Source organism: Antennarius striatus, chromosome 16 (genome assembly GCF_040054535.1).
Source record: "Antennarius striatus isolate MH-2024 chromosome 16, ASM4005453v1, whole genome shotgun sequence".
In the NCBI taxonomy this organism is placed as follows: Eukaryota; Metazoa; Chordata; class Actinopteri; order Lophiiformes; family Antennariidae; genus Antennarius; species Antennarius striatus.
Window position 1 is genome coordinate 3421991 of NC_090791.1, and position 12054 is coordinate 3434044.

Sequence of the window (12054 nt, forward strand, 5' to 3'; positions counted from 1 at the left end):
CTCAGGTAAAATGGTTGCTATAGATCTACTTCAACATTCAATGGTTAATGAATCAAAGCCATCAATTTTTGATATATATTTTTAGGAAAATATCACCATCCGTTACATTTAGTGACATCATCGTAACAATTAAGAATGGAAATACTTGTATTAGTTGTCATGGTAATTACACGGTGAGAAATAACAGGTGGGCTACAAATGAGGCGTTTTCTGCCAAATGTGCTTTTATTTTGAAGGTTAATCCCTATACTTCCGGTATGCTTACGTCTTCTCCTGTTTGTCTTTACGTCGCTTCTTCTCTCGTGCGTGCGCTCCAGCTGGGAGCTGAGGGCCCCGCCCCGCTGGACAGACCCCACCTTTACTTATCGATTGATGGGAGAACAACAGGCGCGCGGGGTGAACCGGAGGCTGCGCTAGCCGAACAACTGGTGTCATCACCGGGACCGGGACCGGGACCGGGACCGGGACCAGCGGCCCACAGGGGTCGTAATGGGAGCGATGATGGTTCAATTTCACAGTCGGTTTGTCGCAGCAGCGGGGAGCGCGATCCAAAGAGAAGACCACAACACCCCCCCCCCCTCCCTAGGGCCCCTGTTCTATAAGTGATATAATGTTGACCCAGGGGGTGGGAAATGCAGCTGAGGGGGGTTATAACATGCCAGGAATTGTAAACATTTAGAGTTGAGGCTCTTGTGTAAGAAGTTTTTCTATCAAAAAGAAATGTTAAAAATACAATAATTTAAATTCCTCGACCCAATAAAGCCTGAATCCAGGATCCAGATCTGGGTCCAGTTCAGCATCACCACGAGGAACCCCATCCCTGAGTGTTTTTATTCCAACATGCATGTTTTAATATTCAATGATATTAGGAAAAAGAGAGCCATATTATATGCTATGGAGGAAATGAAGACGCGATTAAACTCTGAATCTGAGCTGTGATTGTACGCCTTAATATTTTATTCCTTCACTTATTTTTAAGTCTGACTTCTTGCTTCTGTTGTTTTAACCTCCTCTGGGGGGGATATAGATGTATTAGATAAATATAGCAGTGAGCAGAGCACCGCTCTGGTGATGGACATCAGCTCAAACACCCTGATGTTCCCTGCAGAACACTGGAGGTGAAGCTGTTGGAGCGGTGGTGGATGTTTGCCACGAGTTCGTGATATCATTTGGTATTCTGGGTCACCCGGGGTGAAGAAGTCATAAGAGCTCCTCATGCACCCACATTGCTAGCGTGCAATGTTACCATGGTGACAGGCTGCTGTGGCTGCTGCTGCAGGAGAGCCAATGATGAAACAGTGGCAGCCTTATCCAGCAGACACAGAGATGGTGAGGAGGATATTTTTCTTTGTGAGATGATATCCAAACCACTCACTGCAATGACTCCTTTGTTTTTAAGAAAAACTCTAAAATTGTTAAGATGTTAATATATTGTTGATTTTGTTTTTAAGTTCCCAGTACTGCATAAACAATTTTACTATTCATTTTTATTCTTATTGGAAGATGAATTTCACTCGGCTTCATGGTACATAATTTACACTTCAGATGGATATATAATATTTAGGAGATCAAATTCTCTTCTGCCTGGTTCTTTTTATTTTTCTTAGATGTGCCAGAATACACTTTAGAGGAATTAACAACATTCAGATGGAAAACCAAAACTGCACTTATCATTACAGGAAGGAGAATAAAATATGTTTTAGTCAATATTTTTAAATCAATTACACTTATTTTCTACTGCATAAGGAATAGTATAGTTTAAATAAACCACAATATTTTAAACTAAGAACACTAATTTAATCAGGCTGATACAAAAAAGACAAAAAAGTATTTGCTGTTATGGCAAGATTTATAATTTTTTTACTACACCACTGTATTTTGTATTCTAATTCAATTACTTTATCGAATATTATGACACTTATTTATAAATATATTAAAGGCTTAACAACCGTAATTAATAAATTCATATTTCCTACAATGCGAGGAATCTGTCTCAACACTGCCCTCGTGTGTTATAATAACAGACTGCATGTAATTGTAAGTTTAACCATAATGCTTTGCGATGCATCGCTGTGGCCCGTACCATTATTTAAAAGGGGTGTTCAACAAACTGAACTTTTGAAACAAACTACGAATGTATTTAATTGAACGACTTTCCACCAATAAAATGTTTAAATTTGTGTATATATAAATTTTGTACGGTAAATATCACATAAAAGATGGCTGGTTTAATTTAGGGTAACACCTGTGAGTTAGAGCTATAGAATGGTTTTCCTCTATAATGGTACGTTCCAGTTCGTCGCTCCAGCCTTCCTTTTCCTACTGAGGTAGCAGCCATGAGGTAGGACCAAAGCCGACGGCACAATAAAATGAACATTTATCCGTGATAAGGAATTCTGTGAACTTTATATAACTGAAGTGAAACACAGTAGTTTGCTTTTAATCGATACACAAATTTTAAATAGAACTACGTGAACGCAAAAATGAATATTGTTACGTGGCCCTGTGAAACACGATGTATCCGACGGGGGAGGCCATGTTGTCAACCCGGCGGTTAGCTTGTCGGCTAGCGGCACCCTAGCTCCTGTGTTTGAAACCAGCCGGTATCAGGACATTAAAAGTTCCACACGTAGACATGAACGTCAGTAATTTTAGCACTACTAACCTATTTATGTGTCCTGTAGCATGCTCAGGCTCCAGAAGAGGCTGGCCTCCAGCGTCCTGCGCTGCGGCAAGAAGAAGGTCTGGCTGGACCCCAACGAGACCAACGAGATCGCGAACGCCAACTCCCGTAAGTAGAACGACGAGCCGACCCGAATGTCATCAGGCTTTATATCACCAACTATTACACTATTACAACTGGTATTTTGAGTATTTATTACCAGGCTAATGCTTGTTAGCTGCACCACAGTCTTCTTGGTGAGATTCACACGTCTGAGATCAATGCCAACACTTTTTACATTATGAGCCCAGCAGAAGATGTGATTGGGACCACTGGACCACCATTAATAGTGGTGAAGGGTTGACAGCAAGAGGCTGAGTAAGGGTTAGGGTTTGAAGCATCTGCCCACAATCTCCCAGCTGTGATCCTGGAGGAATGAGATTAATTTTAGAATTCAAATCACGTTTTTTATGTCCTTCGTAATGAATGAGGTTGTGGTCTGTATGCATGTGTAGTAGCCTTTGTCAACATTGTGCTGGTAGGTAGGTTGTGTAGTTTTGCAGCTGCATCAGTGCGTGTCTATAGCTTCTTTGTTTGCTTCTTTCTATAGGCCAGCAGATCCGTAAACTGGTCAAGGATGGTCTTATCATTCGCAAGCCTGTTACGGTCCACTCCCGGGCCCGCTGCCGCAAGAACACGCTGGCACGCCGTAAAGGAAGACACATGGGAATCGGTAGGTTGAGCCTCACGTCAGGCCTCTAGATGAAACAAAAAGTGTAGGAGTAGTTGCTGTACTGATGAAGCTTGGTGCGCCTCTATAATCTCTTCTCCTCAGGTAAGAGAAAGGGTACCGCTAATGCCCGTATGCCAGAGAAGCTCTGCTGGATGCGCCGCATGAGGATCCTGCGTCGCCTGCTCCGTCGCTACAGGGCGTCCAAGAAGATCGACAGGCACATGTACGTTCAGGACATATTCACTTATTTCGGCTAATATCAATTTATGACTCACACTTTAAAAAAATTAAGAAAATCAGATGTTTCAGATTCTAGCCTCAAAATATTGTGTGGCTCCATCCTTGGGAAGCAAATTTGCGTTACAATAAAGATAAATTCTAATCAGTTGATCGTTTTTGGTCCATTACCAGGTTAGTAGTGGTAGAATTACTTACTTTACACAAGTTTGCTGTGGTAGTGAAGCTTATAAAACAAACTCTACTAATGAGCTCATTTGTTTTTCTTCATCCTGCTGCTATTTTAATGGTTTCCGCCTCTGCTGCCTCCACAGGTACCACAGCCTCTACCTGAGGGCCAAGGGTAATGTGTTCAAGAACAAGCGCATCCTCATGGAGCACATTCACAAACTGAAGGCAGACAAGGCTCGCAAGAAGCTCCTGGCGTAAGTTCGGATTTCAGCTTCCATATAAAACCACAGTTAAAACAGATAAAACCATAAAAACGATAAAATGAAACCAGCTCACATCCATGCACTCACTACATATCCTAATGCACCTGTGTGTCTCCTTCCTGCAGCGACCAGGCCGAGGCTCGTCGCTCCAAGACAAAGGAGGCCCGTAAACGTAGAGAGGAGCGTCTGCAGGCCAAGAAGGAGGAAATCATCAAGACCTTGTCCAAGGAGGAGGAGACAACCAAGAAATAATCTGGATCTGTCAGTCCTCTCCGACTCTGCCTGGCTGGAAAGAGCCGACAATAAAAGTGTACATAAAGACACCGATGGTCTCCTTTACTTCATCTCACTGATGTGACCTAATGAAGGTTTATGAAGTTCATTGTTTTCATGGAAATAATTCAAGTTAGCAAATTTAAACAGTTGAAAAGCAATGGTACTGAGCAATATTATACGATTAACCAATACAGAGAAATTAGTTCTAAATAATGCAGGAATGTTCAGCAGAATCAGAAAACTTAATTAGTGCATCATTCGTAACAAATCTGTTCGGAATGTCCTTTGTATCATCAGGTTTGTGGCATGAAAAACCTGATTTCAAGCCAGTTAATATCAGCTGGACTTCCTGTTAGCTAAGAAACAGGACAGTGACAGATTTATCAGATGAAAAATCATTCTTGAAATACATGCAGTCCTCAAACATAATGGGTTCTGAAAGTTTCTTAGTAAATTGTTCCTTAAGTTACTTACTGAAGTTCAATCTATAATTGCTATTTGAGGTCATGCTACCCTGAATATTAAAGTACTATTCATTAAGACTGACCAGAAACAATTACAGGATATAAAAACATTCTGTAGTCCCGTAATGTAACAAACATCTACCTCTGCTGAATGAATTTTATCCTGGGGGGTGTAGAGATTAAGCCCAGTTTTAATCCTAATAAGGTATTCCAACACAATGACGTGAATGACGTGCTGATGCACTTGCGGGTCATAAAAAGTCAAGAAACACCCCTTTATGTTTGGTTATTCTGTTTTATTTCATTATTGGAGATAAAGTCAGAGAGGCCTGACTGAGATGGTTTGGACAGAAGGATGCTGAGTTTTGAACTGCCAGGCAGGAGGCCTAGAGGAAGACCAAAGAGGAGGTTTATGGATGTAGTGAAAGAGGACATGAAGGTAGTTGGTGTGAGAGAAGAGGATGCAGAAGACAGGGTTAGTTGGAGGCAACTGATTCACTTTGGCGACCCCTGAAGGGAAAAGTCGAAAGGAAAAGAAGGAGAAGATTTCATTAGGTTTATTAGTTAACTAAACCAATAGTTAACATCAACTAGCAACACATTCAGAGTTAGTGTCAGTTAATGCTTCCGGGCAGAAACCTAACTCGAAAACATGGTTCCACATCATTTACTTCTTACAGAGAGATAACGTGACAAAGAGTAGTACAGATGCAAAAGAGTACTACAGATGCAATACAGTATTTGCTTTGACGATGCTGATAGAAAAGTGCAGAGAAGGCCAGAGGGAGCTGCATTGTGTTTTTGTAGATCTGGAGAAAGCTTATGACAGGGTGCCCAGAGAGGAACTGTGGTATTATATGAGGAAGTCTGGAGTGGCAGAGAAGTATGTTAGAGTGGTGCAGGACATGTATGAAGACTGTAAGACAGTGGTAAGGTGTGCTGTAGGTGTGACAGAGGAGTTCAAGGTGGAGGTGGGACTGCATCAGGGATCAGCTCTGAGCCCCTTCTTGTTCGCTATGGTGATGGACAGGCTGACAGACGAGGTTAGACAGGAATCTCCATGGACTATGATGTTTGCAGATGACACTGTGATCTGCAGTGAGAGCAGGGAACAGTTGGAGGAGAAGCTAGAGAGGTGGAGGTTTGTCCTGGAAAGGAGAGGAATGAAGGTTAGCCGCAGTAAGACAGAGTACATGTGTGTGAATGAGGGACCCAAGTGGAAGAGTGAGGTTACAGGGAGAACAGATCAAGAAGGTGGAGGATTTTAAGTACTTAGGGTCAACAGTCCAGAGCAATGGAGAGTGTGGAAAAGAGGTGAAGAAGCGTGTCCAGGCAGGATGGAACGGGTGGAGGAAAGTGTCAGGTGTGATGTGTGATAGAAGAGTTTCAGCTAAAATGAAAGGAAAGGTGTACAAAACTGTGGTGAGACCAGCGATGTTGTTTGGTCTAGAGACAGTGTCCCTGAGGAAAAGACAGGAGACAGAGCTGGAGGTAGCAGAGATGAAGATGCTGAGGTTCTCTCTGGGAGTGACCAGGAAGGATAGGATCAGGAATGAGTACATCAGAGGGACAGCACATGTTAGAGGTTTTGGAGATAAAGTCAGAGAGGCCAGACTGAGATGGTTTGGACATGTCCAGAGGAGAGATGGTGGATATATTGGTAGAAGGATGCTGAGTTTTGAACTGCCAGGCAGGAGGCCTAGAGGAAGACCAAAGAGGAGGTTTATGGATGTAGTGAAAGAGGACATGAAGGTAGTCGGTGTGAGAGAAGAGGATGCAAAGGACAGGGTTAGATGGAGGTAATTGATTCACTGTGGCGACCCCTGAAGGGAAAAGTCGAAGGAAAAAGAAGAAGAAGAAGAAGAAGAAGGAGAGAGATAATATGACAACATAAAAACAGGAACACTTATAAAGCGACACTCGTGTTTCACACATTTGCTTTGAATTCAGATTAATTTACGGTAAACTTTTGCTCCTTATAATTTAATCCTTGAGGAGGAGAAGAATAAAACACCTCAGGGAATTCTCCTCCAGGTGTTTAAGATCATCAACAACAACAGTCAACTCAACTTTATGTATAAAGCCCTGAATCAACCAGTTGTGCAATGAAGTTTGGTTGTGACTGACAGCAGGGCTAAACATCCAGGGTACTTATTTTAATCACTAATGTTTTTCTGTGATTCAGATAGGTGGATCCCAACTGTTAACCCTTTACAGCCACTCTACGGTACTGTAGCATGTAGCATGTAGCTTACCTTTACAGTGGAGGAAGTGGAGGAAGAGGGAGGAGTTATTGTGGGTCAGAGTCAGAGTTGTCATCAGAGAGATGGTCACCACTACCACCATCTTCACTAGTCTTTACTTTATCATCATGATAAACAGTAAAGTCTCCAAGGTACAAAGCAGGAAGTTCTGAAATGTTCACAGAGACAACAACAAACAACAACAATAGGGGGAGATATGAGTGTTGGAGCTGCATGAACACAGTGGTGCTGCCCCCCACGGAGGTTGTGGCAGAAAGTGGAACTGCAGGACAATAATGTCGGCAAGCTTTCGAATATTCGAATGTCTGTAAGTCCAATGTTCGTAAGTTGAGGGCTACCTGTATAACCTAATGAAGGTTTTATTAAGTCCATTGTTTAAATGAAATAATTCAATTTAGCAAACTTTCAGAGATGAAAAGCAATGTTACTCCTCTTCTTAGAATGGGGACGTTAAACATAAATAGAGCCAGAGAACAAAGGAAAAGGACACTGGTCTTTGACATAGCAAGGAGGAAAACTATTGATGTTCTGTTTTTACAAGAAACACACAGCGATGAGAACAATGAGGTGGACTGGATGAAAGAGTGGAAAGGACAGGCGGTCCTGAGCCATAACACCACGCTGAGTGGTGGAGTGGGCTTCCTGTTCTCTAGAACATTTAACCCAACATCTCTAGAGATCAAGCGGGTGCTACAACTGTGGAGACAAAGAGTCCCCGGGAAGGAGAGAAGCCTCCTCCTGGACTATAGTACAGGGACTGTGCCAGACAATAAAGATCCTTTCCCTGAGGTCCACATCAGTCCCCTGTTTGGAGAGCTGGAGGGTCCTCTCCTCGGAGATGAACGAGAAATCAGCCTGCACACAGCCAACAAAAAAATATTGTACAAATACTATGTAAAAGTGAATAAGAAAAGCTTGTGTGACAGAGCACCCACTACCTGGGCCAACAGGATGACGGGAAATGGACCTGACCCACAGAGGAGACTTCTATACAAACCTCCCCTCAAGAAAAAAACAGCCGACCTCCAGTGGAGACTTTTACATGGTGCCATCGGTTCCAATGCTTTTATCTCTGTTTTTAACCCTGCGGTGTCCAGCCAATGTCCCTTCTGTCCCCTTTGGGAGACAGTCTTTTCATGCTTTTAATGAGTGTACAAGATTTTAAGTCTTCACTCTTTTAACAAATGTTTTTAATCTCTTCTTCTTCTTCTTTTTCTTCTTCTGTGTTTTAAGTCCTGTACTTTGAGTATGAATGGAGCATATTCAACATGGAGACAAGAGCCTCTGTTTTTAGTTTGATAAATGTTAGTTTTCTTCATTCAGGAATGTTTTTTATGTGAATTCCTTTTTGTGTGAATCTCTTTTGGATTTTGTGTCAACGTGATTTTCTTGTAATTTGGCTTTTATGAATAAATGTATTTTTTTCAAATAAAAAAAATCTACTTTTCCTTTCGGTTTTTTTCCTTCAGGGGTCACCACAGCGAATCAATTGCCTCCATCCAACCCTGTCTTCTGCATCCTCTTCTCTCACACCAACTACCTTCATGTTACTGAGCAACATTATTGTACGATTTGCCAATGCACAGAAAATAGTTCTAATTAATGCAGGAATGCTCAACAGAATGGAAAAACTTTATTAGTTGGTTGTAACAAATCTGGCTTGAATGTTTATATCATAAGGTTTGTGGCTCTAATTTTTTCCTCGGTTCGCAAAAAATGTTCCTCAGACCTGATTTCAAGCCAATTTCCTGCTCACCAAGAAACGGACACATGACCTCCGGTGACATTTATCAGACGAATAATCACTTTCTTGAACATCTATAAAGTGTTCTGAAGCTGTGTTCCCAGTAAGTGATTCAGCTGAGTGTCGAATGTCATTATAATTTGTGGTAACATCTTCTTCATATTAAACAAAGTGATATGTTAATATCTAAAGAAAACCCTCTATGAGGAAAAATTATCGATTGTTCTCTGGGAAGTAAAATAAATTACAGTATTTCTTTAAATTATTCTCATATCTGCACCAAAATTTCAGAGAAGTCCCTTATTTAATTCTCAATACCTGCAATGAATGTTTGCACTTATTTTACAATTGACGTATTTTAGCTGCAAATATTTCATCAGGGACGCGGTGTAAAACGTAATATTGGATGATCATGACAGGATGTGTAAATTATTCATGCAGTGTAGAACCACAGGGTCAGCTGTTTCTCGTCCATGTGGCGTCTTTACCGCCCCCCTCAGGCGCACCTCTGCCATTACACCTCACTGTGGATCCATTGGCCAGTGGAGTAGAAGGTGATGACAAATGGAGCCCCCCCCCCCCAGCAAACAGAATGACTCAATCAAGAGGCTCAAAGGCCCTTCAGCTCATGATTGGATCCCATGGAACCTGAAGCTTTTCAGTAGAGCCTCGTCAGATTGATTTATTGTTAATTAATTCCCGTTCCAGGTTAATACAACGTGCTTTAAAGATTTCACGTGACCAGAAGCAGACAAACACGACAGGTACGCTTTGGATTTCCTGTCATCGGTTTTCTCTGCTCTTTGCAGAGATGGGACCGGTGCACCAGTTGCAATCTTTCATGTCGTCTAACAGCGGTTTACATTTGTGACTCGTGATGGAAGTCACGTATACCTGCTATCAGGCGTCACGCGGGCTGAGACCCAAACGTGGGTACAAATGTCAACGCCGATCTGATGCCGTTACCAAAAAAGGAAAACAATTGACAATGACAGGAAGTCTCGGTTGGGTTTATGCGTGATGTTATTTGTTACCCCCTTAACATCTTTCTCCAATAAGAATAAGCACTGTAGACTCAGATGACCTTTAACAGGAAGCTCTCCGGGGAACGCCCCATCGTCTAGGAGCCTGAATCATATCCTGCCTCTAAAGAGCATCGCCCCAATCACAGATGGAGGAGGAGGAGGGCTGGTGGAGGTGGACAAGCCCACCTTGTGAGGATGTGGGGGAACTCCACAGAGGAAGTGCCTTCCTGTCGCTTTGACTGCCAGGATTCTCCTTCTCCATCATCTCATCCCACCTGGAAGCGTTCAGACTTCTTGTCAAGATTTCTTCAAGGATTTGTCATCTGGAGCACAACAATAAAAGCAAGTTGTGAAAAAAAACGCACATCAGACACAGTGATATTTAATTCCTGAAGTCTTACCCCGAACTTCTGAGTGACAAAATGTTGTTTTTTATTCAATGGGGATTCAACTTTTGATCTTTACTGTCCCACTGGAACGGGTTCATACAAATGTGGTCAACATGCAACCATAAAAGATACACGAATGATTATCCGTCCAGTAGTTAAAGCGTCAACACTACATTAGATTTCATGATTATTTCTGACAAAATTGCTAAATATGTCCCCCTTGAATATTCAAAGAAAAAAACCCCTATCTTCACAACTTGATGCATGTTTATCATGTGCGGATGTACAAAAAGAACCTCCAGGTGCAATGCCCTAAATCCAACAGGAAATCAGACATTTTTATGTTTGCATATTCTTATTCATGTGACCAGTAGAACCAAATCATCATGTGTTGTCGGTGGTGGGGCAGTTATGACCATGATTTCTTGTCAGAAAATTGCCCCTTGGCAGAAAACACACTCTCCTTTGTTTGGAGGGAGCCTGCTGACCATCTCTCTTGTTCGAACAGAACAAGCTGTAATAAATAGAGGAGTTCTGCAGACCGATGGGCTTCCTGCTGGCACACAAGATCCTCACAATGCTCCGAAATCCCCGGCGTTATGAGATTATGAATGCCATCTTGAAGAATCGCTGCTTGGGCTTTAATGTGGTTAACCAGCTCATGCAGACTGACTGTTGTTTAGCAGCGAGGCCTGCCATGAAGGGAAACCAGATGATGTTTAGTTTAACAGACCACCTTAGGAGCATGGCGCCCGATGCCGCGCCCCTTTCATCACACACTCCTACGACTCTGGGACGGTTTTTATCTCCTCGCTCTTAACCTTGTTATTATCACGGAGTAAACTTTTTTTTTCCTCCCCGCATTCCTTCTCTTGGTCTCGTGATGCATGAAAAGGTTGAAGAAATTCCACATTTGAGCTGTGCACCAACAGAAAGGCTAGAATTAACCCTTTATCCCATATTAGATGCAAAATCCATTAAGTGATTAAGGACTTAAAGTATGCATTCCCAACAGGAGCCACCGGGATGTTTTGAGGATCCATTACATGAAACCAGATTCGGGGTAAAAAGCAGGTTAAGTGTCGCTTATAAACAACCCTTTGTCTCCATTGGTACTGTTAGCCAGATTTTATTAGCTGCAGGACCAATCATATCGATTACGGCCGCCGTCTTCTGTCTGGTTGCGATGAAACGACTTCAAATGACCCCAACAAACAAAACAACTACCAACATAAAAACCGTCCCGGAGGTCTCGTGTTTTTGACTTCCTTGTGAGGGGTGTCCGGGTTGCTGTGGCACCGCTCGGCTTTAACAGCGTGACGTTATGAGGCGCAATCGCATTACTGACAGGAGCCACGGCGTGAAGTTTTCCACGGAAAACTCAAAGCAGGAAGGCCGAGCCTGTTTGTCTGTTGGTGGGAGTTTTATTTTGAAAGGTTTATTCTTAGTTTACCCCCCCAAAAAACAGATTTCTGGGTATCTACTGCTGCCTCATTGGTTTCCACCAATCTCTAGTTAGCGACTTGGCTAATTAGCTGGTTTGTGTCTGAAGCAGGTTCCCATCCCATTGGAGTGGACTTCCCTTCCTTGGGGCCCCAACCTCCAACCCCCCCCCCCACCGCTTCTGAAACAGAGAAACGCACCCTTTTATTGTAAGAGGATATCAGCTGATACAGCTGGCAAAGTTTGACGCTGGAATAAAAGAGGCTTGTGTGTGTAGGTGAGAGTTCCAGGGGTATTAGAGACTGGGGGGGCGCTCTGATTGGACGGCGAGCTTCTGCCCCTCGTCTGTCCAGCTCCTGACCAGCTTTAACCACGTTTCTGGG

The 12054-nt window shown here is 42.7% G+C and overlaps 1 protein-coding gene across 1 annotated transcript; it reads left to right on the forward strand.

Moving 5' to 3' along the window:
* The first annotated feature begins 2294 nt into the window (after positions 1–2294).
* rpl19 (ribosomal protein L19) lies at positions 2295–4389 on the forward strand. The gene is made up of 6 exons (XM_068335887.1): positions 2295–2341; positions 2685–2791; positions 3273–3395; positions 3498–3618; positions 3947–4057; positions 4192–4389. The coding sequence occupies exons 1-6, from the start codon at positions 2337–2339 to the stop codon at positions 4316–4318; spliced, it is 594 nt and encodes a 197-aa protein (XP_068191988.1). The 5' UTR covers positions 2295–2336; the 3' UTR covers positions 4319–4389.
* The last annotated feature ends 7665 nt before the right edge of the window (positions 4390–12054 follow it).